The 19,619-nt window shown below is 37.4% G+C and overlaps 1 protein-coding gene across 5 annotated transcripts in view; it reads right to left on the bottom strand.

Moving 5' to 3' along the window:
* Positions 1 to 19,619, bottom strand: part of GRM7 (glutamate metabotropic receptor 7) — an 890,122-nt gene that overhangs the window by 422,275 nt on the left and 448,228 nt on the right. For all 5 annotated transcript variants that reach the window (XM_032149559.2, XM_032149558.2, XM_058437196.1 and 2 more), the window contains exon 4: positions 18,292 to 18,446. In XM_032149559.2, the coding sequence (XP_032005450.1) occupies positions 18,292 to 18,446 (155 nt within the window). The remainder of the gene's footprint in view (positions 1 to 18,291; positions 18,447 to 19,619) is intronic.

Below are 19,619 nucleotides of genomic sequence, written 5' to 3'. Positions count from 1 at the left end.
TTTATTTCATTGAGCAGTGGTTTGTAGTTCTCCTTGAAGAGGTCCTTCACATCCCTTGTAAGTTGGATTCCTAGGTATTTTATTCTCTGTGAAGCAATTGTGAATGGGAGTTCACTCATGATTTGGCTCTCTGTCTGTGATTGGTGTACAAGAATGATTGTGATTTTTGTACATTGATTTTGTATCCTGAGACTTTGCTGAAGTTGCTTATCAGCTTAAGGAGATTTTGGGCTGAGACAATGGGGTTTTCTAGATATACAATCATGTCATCTGCAAACAGGGACAATTTGACTTCCTCTTTTCCTAATTGAATACCCTTTATTTCCTTCTCCTGCCTGATTGCCCTGGCCAGAGCTTCCAACACTATGTTGAATAGGAGTGGTGAGAGAAGGCATCCCTGTCTTGTGCCAGTTTTCAAAGGGAATGGTTCCAGTTTTTGCCCATTCAGTATGATATTGGTTGTGGGTTTGTCATAGATAGCTCTTATGATTTTGAGATACGTCCCATCAATACCTAATTTATTGAGAGTTTTTAGCATGAAGGGTTGTTGAATTTTGTCAAAGGCCTTTTCTGCATCTATTGAGATAATCATGTGGTTTTTGTCTTTGGTTCTGTTTATATGCTGGATTACATTTATTGATTTTGTATGTTGAACCAGCCTTGCATCCCAGGGATGAAGCCCACTTGATCATGGTGGATAAGCTTTTTGATGTGCTGCTGGATTCGGTTTGCCAGTATTTTATTGAGGATTTTTGCATCAATGTTCATCAAGGATATTGGTCTGTAATTCTCTTTTTTGGTTGTGTCTCTGCCAGGCTTTGGTATCAGGATGATGCTGGCCTCATAAAATGTGTTAGGGAGGATTCCCTCTTTTTCTATTGATTGGAATAGTTTCAGAGGGAATAGTACCAGTTCCTCCTTGTAGCTCTGGTAGAATTTGGCTGTGAATCCATCAGGTCCTGGACTCTTTTTGGTTGGTAAGCTATTGATTATTGCCACAATTTCAGAGCCTGTTATTGGTCTATTCGGAGATTCAACTTCTTCCTGGTTTAGTCTTGGGAGGGCGTATTTGTCGAGGAATTTATCCGTTTCTTCTAGATTTTCTAGTTTATTTGCATAGAGGTGTTTGTAGTATTCTCTGATGGTAGACTGTATTTCTGTGGGATTGGTGGTGATATCCCCTTTTTCATTTTTTATTGCATCTATTTGATTCTTCTCTCTTTTCTTATTAGTCTTGCTAGCAGTCTATGAATTTTGTTACCACAAAGGGAAACCCATCAGACTAACAGCTGATCTCTCAGCAGAAACTCTACAAGCCAGAAGAGAGTGGGGGCCAATATTCAACATTCTTAAAGAAAAGAATTTTCAACCCAGAATTTCATATCCAGCCAAACTAAGCTTCATAAGTGAAGGAGAAATAAAATATTTTACAGACAAGCTACAGTATATTTTAACATTGTGGCCATTTGGCAGAAAATCAGATGAAATCACTATATTGATGATGTCATATTAATCAGACATGTTGAACGATAAGCAGCAAGTTCTCCAGATGTCTTAGTAAGACAGATGTGCACCAGATGATGAGAAATACACATTACAAAGATTTAGGATCCTACTATGTTAGTTACAGTTTGTTTTTAGTTTTTGTTGGCGCTATGGGGTGGAGACGGGCTGCTAGCCTGGGACATGTCAAGACTAACTTTCAAAGTAAAAGTAGTTATTGTGCCTTTCCCCTCTTACTCCTAAAAAAGATGCACTATGTGGGATAGGCTGCTAATGATTCACAACTATCTCCCTCTCCTTTGGATGAACAGGAGCTGACTCCAAAGCTATTTATAACTCATTCCTAGAGACAGCCTGTGGCTAATGAATGACTGAGTCTGGAATACACATATCCATCCCTCTTGCCTTTCAGTGACCAATTCTCTTGTGCAATTCATGCTCCAGAGATCACCGTGTTCTCAGGGGGAAGCGAGACTCCAGTGGCGAACATGTTCTTGCTTACTTGTTTCCTGTGTCCCATAAGCAATGCCTCAATAAGGTATGCCCCAGAATCCCTGAGTTCGACTCTGCTTCTAAGGAAATCAATCAGAGACACTGATGCCATTACAAAGGTACATTTCTAACAACCATATGCCACTTTCAGTACTTCCCCTAGCTCATTTTCAAAAGAGGATAATGAATTTTGTGCTTCAACTCGTAAATCTCCCACTCCCTATATAAAGTAGTAAAGAAAGTAGTGGTAGGTGGCATACTACTCAGCCATAAAAAGGAATGAAATAATGGCATTGGCAGCAACCTGGATGGAATTGGAGACCATTATTCTAAGTGAAGCAACTCAGGAATGGAAAAACAAATATCATATTTTCTCACTTATAAGTGAGAGCTAAGCTTTGAGGATACAAAGACATAGGAATGATTTAATGGACTTTGGGGACTAGGGTGGGGGAAGAGGGGTGAGGGGTAAGGGATAAAAGAATACACATTGCATACAGTGTCCACTGTTGGGGTGACAGGTTCACCAAAGTCTCAGAAATTACCACTAAAGAACGTATCCATGTAACAACAATAACAACAAAAACACCTGTTCCCCAAAAACTACTGAAATAAGATAAATACATACATAAAAGTTTAAAAAAAATAAAAAGGTGGTGGGAATCAGATAGCTCTCATAATGAAATCCAAATTTCAGCAGATATATTCTTATGTAACTTTGGGCAAATTGTTTAACCCAAGTATTCATTTTTTAATCTATAAAATATCAATAAAGTAGTTCTTACTTTCAAGATGGTATTTTGTATACCTGGCATATTATAAGTGTCCACTAGAAGTTCACTACTAATATCATTGCTATTGTCATCGTTAACATTTTATGGAAATATCTCCATGTAGGTATCCAACAACTCTATTCATGAAGGAAAAATAATTAAAAACTTCATATATTCCATTTTTATTTTTTACACCACTAATTTCAAGGGAATGCTGTTTTTATTTTACCATTGACAATGTTCATAATATTCTGGGGTTTTTCTTGGAATCACACACTAATTTGCCAGAGGCCATTCACACTGATGTTGACATATGGAGGCCAGGTGTAACCTAACCATAGCATAAGTCATAAGCATCTGCATGAATGATGTTGATAGTTGAAATAATCAATTTGAGACAAGAACACTTTTTAGAATTCCATGGTACTTAAAAGTAAGTGCCAATATGCTATGCTTCACTTGGCCTATGTAGAATAAATTCTGTGAAACTTTTTTTAAAACATCAGACAGAAATTTTTAATGCTCAATTTATTCCTAAAAAAGCAAATTCCCTGAGGTTAGAATAAATTAGTGCTCCAAATGTCAGTGTCAGAGTGATTGACTTTAGGAAAACTGGTATTTGACTAGAAGAAAAAAAAAAACTGCCACAAACTCAAGAGTGTTAAACTATGAACTAAAATAGAAAAAGATAAATTTTGTTCCACTGTGATTTGTTGTATAAGAACAGGGAAAAAACACATAGCAGAGAGATCAGAAATAGCTAAAAAAACTACCTATTTCCTTAGGAGGAAATTTATATGATTGATTACACTACTTTTTGGGACTGGTCAGAGGTTAGTTTCTATATTCATTGAATTCATCAAATAATTGAACTCTCTGCTTACATGTAATGTCATGTCTACACATAGGTCATAAGGCATTTAAGTTTATAGGTAGAAGTACAAATAGGATTCTCATCTAAATTTAAAACTTGCTAGTATCATTGTTAGTATCAGAACCTTATGAACTGTATATTTGTGTGACAAGTCAGAACAAAAATAATTCATTTCTAACACTGGCTGCATTATATAGCTATATCTTTCTGCATTATCTAACTTTTCCACTGCCTTTTATCCATATATATTATTTTTCTTTGTGACTTTTCTGTATGTCTGTATCGAAAGCTCACCTAGGGGACTCAATAGCAGTGAGGCATAAAGAAGAAGATGGAAAAAAGCACTAGGATGCTTTGTCAAAATGGTAAATTAGCTGAAAAAAATGTGCAAAAATGTGAATTTACCCAGTAAGACATCTTCTTCAAAAAGATGGGAATATTTGTGTCTTAATACAATCTTTCAGTTTAAAATACAAAGTATCAGAAATTACATCTACAGAGCCCTCATAAAACAAATGTTTATGATGTATCAATGGATAAACACATCATGGTATATTTGTACAATGGAATATTACACAGCAATAAAAAGAACTACCATTATATGCAACAGTAAGGATCCATTTCCAAAACATTATGTTGGGTGAAAGAAGTTGCACACACACACACACACACACACATACACTGATCACTCACTGATGATGTTCAGGATATGCTACCCCAAAATATGGTACCTTGTCATTTGAGGAAACAGAAGAAGCAGGAAGGTTACTCTCTGGCCTTTTCCTGTTCTTCTCTGAAGCACGTTATACAACTCTCACTCAAGAAGGATCCTCTCTATATCTGGAGGACACAACTGCCCTTATCTCCAAAGACAGGGATAGAGAGAAGAATCTGAACAAACAGACCTCGCTATGTTTTCCCAGTTTATTACCATTAGATCATACCCAATCATACTTCTCCACAACTGTCCCGTTCTTTATCATACTTAGCATAAAATATACAGGTTTCCCTTTTTCTTCCGGTTTTCATTGCTAAAGGCTTGTGTGTCACATAAAACTTGTATTAAATAGATTTGTATGCTTTTCTCTTGTTAATTTGTCTTTTGTCATTGGCATCTCAGCCATGAGTTCAGCAATAGATGAGAAAAAAATCTTTACCCCCCTACTATGCACATAGATACACACACACACACACACACACACACACAGAGGTACTGTACAATTCCATGCATACATAATTCTTTGAAGTGCAAGAATACAAAAAAATGTATTTACTGTATGATAAATAAATAATTATATAAAGTGAAAGATAAGTCAACAGTAACCTCTATGAGGATGGTAGAATTAGTGACAGGAAATGGAACCCTGAGAATCTATCTGGTGTGATAGAAATATTTTATGTCTTGATTTGTGTAGTGGTTACCTTGGTGAATACATATATAAAATGCCATTGAGTGGTATACTTAAGACTTGCATATCTTAGTCTATGCTAATTATACTCCAATAAAAAGTTTAACAATAATAATAATCAAAGGCAACAAGATGCAAAAATAAGTGTCTTTAAATCAAGAAATATGTCTAAAGAACAGTTAAGAAAAACAAACAGCATCTTTTGTCAGTTTTTTTCTTTAGCCCTAATAAATTAAGGAACTTGTTGGCTGTTGTGTAAAGTTTACTAATGGCATCAGGCAGGCTGAACCTAAGTAGATATACACAAATAGTAAATCAGTCCTAGACTCTTTTGCCATACTATAGACATTCTGGTTTCTCGGCATTCTAAGATAAATTCTCTACTCCACTAGAAATCTCAGAAAGACCGGTCTCAGCTCTAGGTTGATATCAAGTGCTAGAATCCATATTCCAAAGGCTACAGGTCTCAAGAAGGCATGAATACAGACCATGATGTAGTTCCTGCCGATATCTCCATCATATATCCATCACAAGTCTTTCACGTTCTCCAGCTTGTCCTAACAAACATGTTAACACACTGTTTGATACTTTTGGCTCTTTGTAAATTCTGTCCCCCCTTAAATGGACCCTTCCACCCTTATTTCTTAGTTCAACTACTATGTGTTCTTTAAGGCCTCACTCTGATGTTGCCTACTTTTTTCAGCTAATGCACCCTCTGCCTATTGGTGTACACACAACCTCCTAAGCTTATCTCTATTATCACGATCCATCCTGACATTATAATGGTCTGATGTTTTTTGTCTGATTCCCCAAATTAATCATGGGTTCCTTTAAAATAGGGACAGTATCTTATTTCTTTTTTTTTTTGCTAGGACCTACTGATATTTCTAGGTTGAACTCAATTAAAGTTTGTTGAAGGCAAGTTCAATGAAACAACCTCAAAAACTCACAAGTTGGACCACCCTATGTCTCTTGCCAAAACCTCCTAAAATCCAAAAGACAAATTGACATTTTTGTCTGAAATGTGAATTCAAAGAAAAAAGCAGTCAGCTCTTTTTGCAATATTAAAGAGGATGGAGTATTAAGAGGTTAAGGAAGTAATTTTCTGAGACAAATTACAAATAGTACAGTAAATTTAGTCTTTGGAAACAGTATGTAAAACATCCCCCTTTTACAATTGACTATGGAAAAGACAGTTTCTACTTAAAGTTAGAAGAAGGTCACTTTAACTTTAAAATTTCAATTAACCTACAGCACACACCTAATATCGGGAATATACTGAGTCTAAAAAACGCCCATCTTATTTAGAGGGTTTTTTCTTCCCTTTTCCAAATGAGAAGAGATTAACCAGCATCTGATTTTTGTTAAAGAACATTTAAAAAACCCCTTCAACCTCCCAAATTTATAAATGACTTTTCTTCCAGCCATCCATTTGGCTAACTTAATGGCCCTTTCAATTCCCTCTACTGATTTGCTTTCATATTAAGCCCTGGATTTAATAGATTCAAACACTTCTTTCTTATTGTTCTCACTGAATCCAAACTAATTATACTTTCTTACTGCACTAGGTACAGTTCTTCACAGCCCATAGGTGAGTTTGTGAGCTCCTGGCATGATCTACTGCTTGCAAGGAAGAGAAGTCTTAGCCCCAGTCTTTAATTCCTTCTCCCCAGTGATGGACCAAGTTCCTGCTTTCCTAAATGGTAAAAACAGATAAAAACTGTTTTCTTGTCCTTGTGATAAAAAAAACAAATAAATTGCTGATGTCCTGAAAAGGGAAAAAAGGTAGATTTTGGACAAGTTTCAGAACAATTTGTTTTGGCAGCAGTTGATTCCAAAGATAGGACGTTTCAAAATGTTAAGACGCCTGTGATTTTTTTCCCCCTTTTTCTTACTCGGTTTGTAGATTTATTTTTTTCAGCTTCAGATTTTAGACTTCACCTTTACTTAGCTCCCTTTCTTGTTCTTCTTCAAACTCTCCTCTAATAATGCCATTGTTGTTTATCCTCTACATGAATAAAATCAAGAGAGGTATTTCAAGATCTTAAATTTGTTGTTTAATCATTTTAACTTTCGTACCCATAACTTCAAGAAGCCTGTAATTCCTTCTCTTTATTCCCTCACCTCTTCTTCTTGACAGCAGTCTTTCAAGTTCTTTTTGTCTACCTTGCACAGTTTTTTTTTGTAGAAAATCAGAATTCCAGAGCTAAAAAAACATTCTCAATAACCTCTTAATCCTGTCCACTCATTTTCTATATGAAAGCACTAGAATAGACTGTCAAAAACATCTATCCATGCCTACTTAGCACCCCAGCTATTTTTGGTCACAACCAACACTGGAATTCATGTGGGTTAACTCCAGAACCAATCTGTTTTATCTGTTCTTAGCAATATACAGTAATTGGTGGCGATTCTAGGACTAGAAGTAAATTGAATCATGCTGTTAAGATAGCAAAATACCTGCCTCATTTAAGTTTCTCTTAAGTTATTGCTCAATCTGTATGTCTCAACATGACCTCATATGCAAAATTAACTTGGTATTCTAGAGGACAGTATTATTATTTATTCTACATAATTATGACTTTTTGTCACTTACAATGGCCTATTCTTCGAAGATACTCAAAAGTTCTATATGACTACAGTTCTCCTTCCTTAAGGTCTGTGGTATGCTCATATAAAAATTGGGAAGAGGTTAGTGGGAATTCTAGGGGATGATATTCACTATAGACACATCACCCCATTTGTTTTTATATCCAGACTTTTTCCAATCACTCAGATGCAATAAGTCTATGTAAAAAAATCACCAATGATGTAGAGACATTGTCAAATAATAAAATGGTCAATTCTCAATACTTCTGCCTGACTTTGCAGCAGTACATTGATGAAGCTGATGAAATCACTCAACTCTAAAAACAGTTACGTTGCCTGGTTTCCAATAAATTAAACTCATACTAATTTTGTTCTTCCTCACTGGCCAATCTGGCTTCTCTTTTTCTTATCCTCGTGATGACAGAATATGCTAGCAAGTGTCCTTTGGTCCCCTATTTTCTATATTACTTAAATACCATCTATATTTCAATGGCTGCATAAAATTGAATTTTGTTTCCAGATGTCTCCCATAAATTCCAGGCTTGTGTATCCGGTTGCTTACTTAATTGCCTACCTTCGGATATTGAGATACTTGGATAGATATTTGGATAGATACTTGGATGTCTAATAAGTATCTCAAACTTAACACCTCCAAAATTGGCACTGCTGTTTGTTCCCTTAAAACCTGCTCTAATGATAGTATTCTCCGTCTCAGCTGATCATAATTCCATCTCTCTAGTTACGCAAGTAAAAATCCTTGCAATCATTCTTATATATTTTTTCCTGTTCCCTATTGACTTTAGCTTCAAAATATATTTTAAATCCAGACATATCTCATTATCTTCAGCATTACCACCCTGGTTCACCCTACTGTCGTCTCTCATTTGTTTTTTGTTGTGGTTGTTGTTGTTTCTTTGTTTTGGGGGGAATAACCTCATTACCAGTCTCCTAGATATTATCCTTCTTACCCTATATTCTATATTCACCCTAACAGCCAATATGATCCTTTAAGTACATAAGACAGATCAGGTTATTCCTGTGCTCAAACTCTACAATGGTCTCTTACTTTACTCGTAATGAATAGCAAACTCCATGCAATCGCCTGCGTGGTCCCATGAGATCTGATCCTCCTATTATATCCTGACTTCATCTCCCTCTTCCTCACTCTGCTCCAGCTCATCAGTTTCTGTGCTGTTTCTCACCCATGCCCAGTGTGCTCCTTCCTTAGGACCCTTGCACTGTTTTCTATGCCCAGTACACTCTTTCCCTGGTAGATACTTGGATAATTCCTTTATTTATTCAAATCACTTATCAAAAGACATCTTGATGAGAGTATCAAATTGCAACACCCCTGACCACTGACGATTTCCCTTTTCCTGCTCTATTTTTTCTTACTTTATAGCACTTGTCAGGTGTGATGTTAGCAAAATGGCAGAGTAGGCAGCTCCAAGCTCCTGTCCCTCCACAGAAATATTGAAAAACAAGTAGAAACTGTCAAAACCAATTTTGTCAGAATGCTGAAAAGTCAAAGGTTTACAGCAACCAAGTGAACATTAAATCAAGAAAAAGACACATAGGATGGGAAAGCTTTGTGACTTTTTTGCTTGTCTTTGTCCCACGTCCTACCAGGCTTAGCAGTAGCCTTGAGAACAGAGGTCAATGTGCCCATTGTGGGATCCTCATACAGGGTTCCAGAAGGAATAAAGATGAATTTATTCACAAATTATTGTATTTGCCTGTTTTAATTTGTCTGGGGGCTGCCTGAAGGATGGACAAAGTTTGTTGCTTTTTCACCTAACTCAGAACTTCTCAGGGTGGAGAATAGGGAGGCATTGCTAGAAAACATTGTGAGGTGAACGAAAAACCCACAGCCACGTGGGGCAAAGGACTAGAGTTGAGGCATGCAATACACAGCATTAAGCCTAGGAGAAAAAGCTGCAAAGAGTTCTTTTGAAAAATGAGGGCATTGAAAAGTACCTATGTATAAGGGAGAATTTAGAAACCCAAGTGCATGTCCAGGGCAGGGTGTACACTCAGAAAAGACCTGAGAAGACCTTAAGCTTTCACTGGTGACTGACCTAGGTCAGTGCAAGCAGGAAGTGAAAGATAAGGCAGAGTTATGAGGGGCCTAACTAAGAGTTGACGTAGTATCCCAGCACAGGACCAATCGGCAAAGACGGAGTGATTTGTTTTGTTTTGTTTTGTTTTTGTTGTTGTTGTTGTTGTTTTCTTTCTAATAGTCCTGACATTTAGAGAAATCTCTGACAAGACACTGGTTGAATATAAGGTAAAAAACAGATTTCAGTAATCACAAATGACAAAGAATACAATCCTTGCAGAAATGGTTTGGAAAAGTCACTAAACAAACATGATTGTAGCCTTCAACAATCAAGAACATTATACTAAAGGGAAAGTGGAAAATCCTATTTCTAGAGCTACTACATCATAAGATTCCAATGCCAAGGATCTGATGACAGCAATTTTTAAAAATACAATAGGAAGATACGGCTTATTCAAAGGGAAGAAAAATGGACAGAAACTGTCCATTAAGAAGCCCAGACATTGGACTTACTAAACAAAGAATTTAAATCAATTATCTTAAATATCTCAAAGAGCTACAGGAAACCATGGACAAAGAACTAAGGGAAAATAGGAAAAAAAGATATGACCAAAATAAAAAATATCAATAAAGAGTAGACATTACAGCTTTTACCACCTCTTATTGTATATAATTTACTTATTTATTGTGCCTATTGATTATCATCTCTCTACTTCTGCTAGAGTGTAAATTTATAAGTTAGCAAAGATCTCTGTTTTGTGGTCACCAGCAATTGGCCATAGTCAGTGTCTGACAAACAGTAGATAGTTAACACTTGAAAACTGGATGAATGTTATCTTCCATATCCAACAGCCCATTACTTCTAACTTTGCAATATATAGAGATGCTAATGATGATGTGATGACAGTGAAATCAATTTTTAGGGGGGAGGGAGAAAGATGAGGGATGGAATATTACAATGTGGATATGATAACTTAAGGAGAAAGTTGCTGCTGACATAGTTGGACGAAACATCTTATAATCCTGAGCACACATTATACACACAATCAGTTCTCAATTGGGCAAGGGTCACATGAAATTCATGATTTTAAGCTATGAGGTATTAAATGATTTTAAAGGAAAAATCTACCCAGTGTCAGATGTGCTTATTCAATGAAATCCTCCAGTAATATAACTGGTGTCAAATTTCCTAGACCTGAGAAATGTTTTATCAAGACACTGGTGTTCTGCTTTTTTCTTTAGAATTAAAATTTAGGATATCAATATTTATACACTTCTAATTTCAACACAAAGGGTATTTGTTTAAAATATTAAATCTCTCTCTCTCTCTCTCCATTTTACAACTTTGTTGCCACTCATGAACCACAAGCTGTACTGACTTCATGATTGTAAGAGCATTCATTAGTTTATATTTTCCCTTAGGGACAATTCTTGCATGGATATTTTCACAAAGTTCATAATTTCTATAAAAAAAGCATGTGAAATAGCTTCACCTTATAATAGAAATTTACCAAAATAATATTTCCTGTGGTGATAAATACAGGGGTATATATTAATAGCAAAGATAACAATCTGTCTTGAAGCTATCTGAACTTTCACTATACAGTAATAAGACTTATAGTCCATATTTTTAAAAAATCATCATTTTGTAAAGCCCATTTATTCCACAGATATTTTGTGAGAGTCCATTAATTTAAAGGTATTATTCAAGTGCTGGGTATACAGAGGTGAATAAGACAGGTATTTTATTAAGAATACCATAGGTTGCACATAACAAAATATCTAGCTTAAAAGGGGCTTAAAGATAACAGTAATTTTTCTAACATAAGAACACATACTAATGTAGATAATTCCAGGATTGGTTCAACATCTTAAGTAAGGCCATCATGGGCCGAGGCTTTTTGCTTTTTCTGTCTTTTCTGCCTCCCTCCAGTATTAATATTTCCTTTCTGTGAAGATGGCTACAGCAGCTCCAAGTATCCTGTCCTCACATGGTAACATTAAAAACAGGAGGAGAGGCTGGGTGCGGTGGGTCATGCCTGTAATCCCAGCACTTTGGGGGGCTGAGGAGGGCAGATTGCCTGAGGTCAGGAGTTTGAGACCAGCCTGACCAACATGGTGAAACCCCATCTCTATTAAAAATACAACAACTAGCTGGGCATGGTGGCAGGCGCCTGTAATCCCAGCTACTTGGGAGGCTGAGGTAGAAGAATTGTTTGAACCCAGGAGATGGAGGTTGCAGTGAGCCGAGATCACATCACTGCATTCCAGCCTGGGTGACAGAGTGAAACAAAAAAAAAAAAAAAAAAAAAGGGAAGAGAAGGCAGGAGTTTCCCATGTGAGAAGGGTCACACTGCATACCCTGGTTTGGCTGGGACAATCACAGTTTATGGCTCTTTTACTTCTAAGGTGTTCTGGTTTGGATATAATGTTATATAGTTGCCCTATTAACATGACTTTTTTTCCTAAGCGAGGGAAATATCTCTATGAAGTTCCCTCAGATAATGTCATCATGTATCCCAATGGTCAGGATTAAGTCACCTGTTCATCCTCTAACTGCAGGGAAGGTTGGGTAAGTCAGCATTTGGCATTTTAAACCAACATATTGTGAGAAGTTTTCTGCTTATCAAAAAGGCCAAGAGAATGTCAAGAACATCAGTCACAAATGGCAAATCCACAGTCTCCTTGAGGTAACTGGAATTTCACCAAGCTACAGTCTGCAGGAATAAATGGAATAATATCACTGGACCCTACCAAGCCCCAGGGATACTTTCCCACAGGATCTTGCAGTATGTCCCCAAAGAGTGTCCACATACTTCTCTCAAATGAGTCAACTGATTGTCTCCCTTCCTTTTGAGGAACTGCTCTCTTCTTCTGGGATCATCTGGCCACAGTAGCACTGCCAAGACACTGCCAAGTAGCATGTATTCTACTGACCCTGGAAGCCCCTCCTTTGCACTGCTGCCAAGACACCGCATGTGGTGTCAGAGCTGTTCAGACATCTGTAGCAAAGTAAGGGACAGGGCATCTCTCATCATTTATTGCCCTCTGTTAAAAAGTTCCAAAGCACTGCTCCTAGTGTCCTAAATGCTACCAAAGATTTCAGTTAAACAGAGCTTGAGGGAGACAGGACTTAGATTCATCAATATTCAGCTCTCCTTTATTTTCATAAATAAGCTCCTTGAAAAGAAAATTTGCTATGACTTTGTTATTGGTTAATGATAGAGGAGGAGAAATCATGGACATTTCTTACAGGTAAAAGCATTTGTGAGTAGTGTATGTGAATCTACCACTCACTTTCCAAAGCTGTACAGTGGTGAAAGAAGAATGTGTTGAGGGCTGGGTGCAGTGGCTCATGCCTGTAATCCTAACACTTTGGGAGGCTGAGGCTGGCAGATGACTTGAGGTCAGGAATACAAGAACAGCCTGGCCAACATGGTGAAACCCTGTCTCTACTAAAAATACAAAAATTAGCTGGGTGTGGTAGCACATGCCTGCAGTCCCAGCTACTCAGGGAGGCTGAGGCCGGAGAATCACTTAAATCCAGGAGGCGAGGTTGCAGTGAGCCAAGACTGTGCCACTGCATTCCAGCTTAGGTGACAAAGTGAGACTCCATCTCAAAAAAAAAAAAAAAAAATGTATTGAAACACAAGTGCCATAAGATTGAGATGGCCCAGATTGCAGAACAAATATAGGGAGGATAAATGCCCTGGGAAGTCTCCTAGAACTACAGAAGACTTTACATGGTTGAGAAATATTCACGCATTCCGTTACTTCATTGAGAGTCTATCTGTTGCCACTAGGTAGCTTAGCCTATCAGACTGAGATCCTTTCTTACGTATGGTCTGTCTGCCTGTTCCCTGTGGGATTTCACCTATAAGTCCAGTGGATGCTGGCCTTGGAAGAGGGAAGTTTGTCTTTTCCTTTTGACAGTGAAAACTTACTTATTGGATCTGGCTCATTTTATCATTCTTCCTGTAGAAGAAGTTGTCTCTCAAAGCTCTTGTCAATTCTCAATTAGATTTCTGGAGAACATTTCCCAGGTATATTTGAATCTTTCTTAAAAAGATTTTTCTATTTACAATTTCATTCTTGACCTCTAGGACTTGTTCATAAATTATATATATAGATATATATATATCTATATATATCTATAAATATAATTTTGATCCTAGTTAATGACCTTGATATATACAAAGCGTAACTAATTATATGTGACAGATGCTTCAAAGTGGGATAAACACAGCACACCTGAGGGAATGAGATGTGGAACAAGGCTGATGTGATGAGGGAAGGAAAGCATGGAAGGGTAGATGAGACTTATAATGGGGCTCAGAGAATGCAGAGGTCTCATGAGAGAGGGATAAGGAAAGGGAAAAAAAAAGAGAGAGTGGCAATGATGTGGGCTAAATGGTACTTGGATAGGGTGTAACTCAGAAACCATAAAAAGTGGAACAAAAAGGCCCTGAAGAAGCTTTCAACCATATTTTCAAGTAGTTTGGGCTCAACCATATTTATTCAAGTAGTCTGGGTTGCAAGTGACAGAAACCCACTCTGCCACAAATAGCAGGAGTACAGGTTTATCATGCAGTATCTCATTGCTCTCTTATCAAACAAGGTGATAGGGCCAAAAGACATACGCATTGCTTAGAAGCAGCACTGAGGTTCAAGGCAATATTTTCTTTCTCGTTTTTTTCCCCATTCACCTAGAAAAACCCTGTGACACAGGTAGACCATTGCAGGTAATCAAGGGAAGCTAAAGTAGGGCATATCTAAATTGGAGCCAGAAATATTTTAGTTCAGATCTTCACAGCTTTGATCTTTCCAGTTTTAGGAAAAAGAATTCATTCAAATCATAAGTAAAAATCATTATTATTTTTAAAAAGCTAGCTCTTTAATGCTGGGTCCAGAGTATTTTTTGTCTATTCCTATATACATTGCGATTTAACTCATGAACCAAGCTGTTCTAAAGTCCCATTTGAAAATCATCACCAATTATGAGAGTCATTATAGTTAGCTTTGAAAATTTACTCTTCATTACACTAGCTTCCTAATGTCAACGAGTATGGAAGAGATGAAAATATGCTGGTCCGTGACCCTTGTTGGCCATAATTAGAGGATGCCTAAGACAGCCTACTCTCACAGAGGCAGAGCACTTTGGAGGATGAAGAGTTGAAGGCAACGTAGGCCATTAGTACTCTGCGGATTCCTTGGAGGCTGCAGAGGATTATTAAGAGTCTAGTTAATGGGGCAACACATGAGTGAGGAAATGCCAGGGATTCCTTGGCTCATCAGACAACACAGACAAACTAAAAATTACAGAAGTGTTTTGGCTCAGGAGCTGGAGGAGTGCTGCCAAGTTCTAGAGACATTCCCCAGATTTCCCATAAACACTGGGCAGGCAGCGGGACTGCAGCCACCCCTCCAGGAAACTGGCTCCTTTCATCATTAAATCGAAAGGGGGGAAATGACACCCTTGGTTAAGAAACATTGAAGTTCCCTTTTTCCATAAATGGAGAATAAATACAGATAGAAGAGAAAGGCCACTTTCAAAGAGGCAATAAATCTGCCAGCATTTTGGCCTAACACAATTTCTGCTTATTTTGATGCATACTCAGAAAAATGCTGGCCAAAAATCCAGATGGTTGCTGAACATAGTCATGATATGGATCTAAAGGGAAAAAAAAGGTAGATTACTGATCGGCTTTTCCCTTACATCTGAGGATATAGCAGTATACAACACAAAGATATAGGAATGTAGCAGTATCACGAATATTGGAAAAATATTCTAGCCCAGCATAATTCAATATGAATCATCTGCAAAACAGGAAAAAGATAAAAAGAAACAAACAAGAAAACAAGCAAATGACAGTAGGGCAGGATAGGAAAACTTACTTGCCCACATAGGCTCTGCTCCATTTATAGTTTTATTTTAGATTATTTCATAGTTTTGTTCAGAAGCTTTGGCATAACTGAATGCATTTCTTCTTTTTTTTTTTAACTTTCATACAAGTGACACTGTAAATGCATAGCCACTATCTTAATGTTCTGTCTGCTATGAAAATGAATAAAACTTGGTTGTTCTTTGTAAGAAATTCACCTAAGCAACATGGCTAGATGGAAGTCACAGCATTTTTGTACATGGCCACAAAAAATCTTCACTCTTCTCTGGGTAAGATTAGAAAATTTCATATGAACTCTTGCTATTCCATCACATTCTAATATTGTTTTTCTTAATAACATTGCTCCCCAATTTCATTCTTTCGAATCTTAATTTCTATTTTGCTAGTTCATGATGCTGTGCTTTTGTAAATTTGTATATTTTTATATCTATATGAAAATAGTATTTTCTCTCAATAATTTATTAAACCTTTAAGATAACCCAGTAAGTTCCCTAAAATATCAGGCATCAGGGGTTAATGGCCTTGGAATATGTGCATTGTGTCTACATGGCATCTACAGCCTAGGAAAAGAGGACCTCAGTTGAAGTCCTGAAAGTTCTTCCTTTGCCTTGAATCTCACCCAACTCTTGCCCTTCACCCCTACTTACAGTCATCTGAGTGAACTTCTAATCCTTCCAATGCCACCACAATCACATCTCACACATGCAGATGCTCTTCAGATTTTCCGAATAAAGTACAAACTCCTTAGTATAATTTTCAAGATCCTTTGCAATGCAACTTCTGGCCCACTTTCAAATTGATTTTGTGCCAGGTTCTTACATGATCTGCGATTCCTCCATCCGTACAGACACATAATCACTTAAGAATGTGTTTGAGCACCTACAACTTTCAGCAAAGAACCACGTGCTGGAGGTACGATGGTGCATAGTAGAGATTTCTAGACAGAGACAAGTAAAGAGGTAGTTCCAACAGTAGGAGATGTGTGGGACGCCACAGGAGGAACGGAAGGGGCTTCTAACCCAGACTTGGTTGGGGTGAGATGGCCATAAATGGCTCCCATGAAAAATTAACATCTGAGACCCCCAAAATAAATAGAAGTCAATCAGCCAAACAGTGTAGCAATGATTAGTACTCTAAAAGAGGAAAGGGTCTCCCTAGTGTCTTGTAAATAGGAACATTCTTAAAGAACTGGAAGGATTTCAAGAAGGCAGGAGTGCAGGACAGTGCTGCAGAATGAATTATTTGTATTTCCCTAATGTGTTCTGTTCCTTCATTTATCTCCATGTCCCAGGGAACTTTCATCCCAGTTATCATGTCTTGCATCCAAGGATATCTTCCCCAACCACATCACCACCACCCTAGGAAAGCCTCCATGGTAACTCTCTCTTTGTGCCCTCCATTCTATACTTATAATGTTTCCCATGTAGTCTCTGCTTGTTCTGACACCTGCACTCAGCTCTGTATGCTTTGAGGGTGAGAATTTTGAGTCCTCATCTTTTGTTTTCCTGACTCCTAGCACTGAACAAGGCACACAATAGATACACAGCTTTTCCAGTGCAAGGAGTGGAGAAGGTTAAAATATTGTCCTTTATTCTTGCAACCCATCTGCAAATGCATTGGTCTGGGTTGTAAAATAGGCAATCTTTACTGGATATGTACTGGGGAATGAAATTAATTCAAAGCCTCCCAATGACAACATGGGTGACTCATGGGATCTTTATCTCCTCCAGATAACAGAAAGGAAACAGTGACAGAACCACAACCTAATTTGTCTGAAAAGCCTACACAGAACATGCAGCCTTCTGAGGAGAATAATTAATTAGATTTGAGTGGAGAGAGAATAGAAAATGCAAATATTTGATCCCTTTTTGAGGGAGAGGATAGAGTTCTTTTTAATGTGCAAAGCATGTTTTAGAGAATCTTTGGAGACATGGCCCATCAGAAAAGGAACACAAAGCAGGCTATCAGCAGAGGAGTCCCTTTTTCTTTATACAGTGTCTTCTTTTAGAAATAACTTTTCTTTCCAAATTAAAGAATAACATAACTTATAATCAGCAAATTTTGTTAGATTCCAGGGTAGCAACAGACACTCTTTCCTAATTCTGCCTATCAAAATATCTTTGCAGTAGCAAGGAACGCAAAGAAAGAAGCATAAATTTAGAAAGGCAAGAGGAGAGAGTGAAAACAAAAGGGACCTAGGAAGGTGAGGGGATGCTGGTGCCTGAGAGAGGTGGTGTGCTGTATTACAGCCTCCCTGAGCTGGAAGGGACCTTGAGAGGTAAGGAGGGAAAGGGTTCTTGTAGTTCCTTCTGCTAAGGAAATAATGGATGCATTACAAAGTGAAAGTATTCTCTTGGAAAATGTAGCTCACTTATACACACTTGGATGTGTATACTTTACTTATTAACGATAATGCTCTCCTCTCAGAAAGCTCCTGTGGCATGAATGAAAAAGAAAGAATGTTTGCTAATCGTGATATTATGAAAATAATATGATCTCCTTAAAAGAGGAATTTCAACTAAAAGAACAGACCAGCTGTGTGGCCTCATTTGCATTTCATGGCTATAAGTTTGAAACAACCCCACATGAGTTTGGTAAAAATGCCAAACCCCTAAAAAGGCACATGCTTAGCCATTCAGCATGGCCCCAGAACTTCTCTCAGCAAACCTAGTGCTGACGAAACCCATACCTTCCACCGTGGCTCGCTTGGGCTGAATGGTGATGGCCCCTTCTGCGATATCTTCATGCTGGTGCAGTGGGTTTATTTTGGATCCCCAGCTGTCTGATCCCACCCAAAGAAAATGGCCAACTTGGTCAGCTCTTTTGGCTGCTGCAAGGATCTGCCTGTGGAAAGAAATATGGAAAGTTATATTAATGATAAAGAACATCAGCTGAATCCGTGTATATTAAGAGTCAGCAAAAGGAAAAGTACTATTCTTTCTCAAAAGGTAAATAATTGCAAAAAACCTGATAAAGAATTTATATCCCTAATATACAAAGATATTTTGTAAACAAATAATGAAAAAGATAAAGCATCTTGAGAAACAAGAGCAAGTAATAGTAATTGTTAAAAGATAAAAAGATAAATACAAATGTCCAATAAGGTAAAGACACATATTTACCTATGTTAGAAAGGATGGAAGTGCAAATTAGACAAAGATACCAAATTCATTTCACATATTGGCCAAAATGTTTGTTTTGTTTTAAGAGTTTTGGCTTGGGCCTGGAGAAATGAGCACTCTCATTTACTGATGATGGTATATATTATCTCTGAAAAGCAATATGATTATGAATTAAATGTTAATTATTAAAATAAACAGAACTCCGTGTTAAACGTGAAAAATTTATAACTTGTGTATGATTGAAAGTATTATATATACATAATCAGGACAATGAGAGCAAATAGAAGAAAAAAGGGAACTAGTTATTAATGAAAAAGTTATTGTAATAGTATTTTTGGAAGAGGGGATTGATGAGATGTAACTTGTAGATCAGAAAAAGCTACAACTGAAGCCCCTTTGGTGGGTAAGACCACAGGATAAGTGGTTTGTTTGTCTCTTGGGACTTGGGAGTATCAGGCACCACAGAGCTACATGGCTAAATGCAGGAAGATTGGGTCAAAGATTGTGAATAAAGTGACAAAGGCCAGTTCTACTTTTTTTCCTTCCAGGCAAGAAATGACAGTTTTCTAAAAAAAAAAAAAAAAAAAAAAAAAAAAAAAAAAAATAGCAGCAGCATAGGAAATAGGTTCTGATATTGTAAACACCAAAATAGTAAAAGGTGGATAAGAGATGGTGTGTTAAATCTGCAGATGGGGATGGGAGGGAATGACTAAAAGTCAGTACAATAGAAATTAAAATGTTAAGACACTCTAGGAATCTTAAACTTCTGCTCACAAAATGCTGGGAACTAGGGGTTTGTCACCCCAGGTAGAAAACAATTTTTCTGTAAAAGTCTGATACGTATCAGAAAGCAGACTCTAGATACTGTTATAAAGAAGTCCTCTGATGGAATGGC

Source organism: Hylobates moloch, unplaced genomic scaffold (genome assembly GCF_009828535.3).
Source record: "Hylobates moloch isolate HMO894 unplaced genomic scaffold, HMol_V3 SCAFFOLD_4, whole genome shotgun sequence".
Classification (NCBI taxonomy): domain Eukaryota; kingdom Metazoa; phylum Chordata; class Mammalia; order Primates; family Hylobatidae; genus Hylobates; species Hylobates moloch.
The sequence above is the reverse complement of the archived record's forward strand: the minus strand, read 5'-3'. Positions and strand labels throughout refer to the sequence as shown.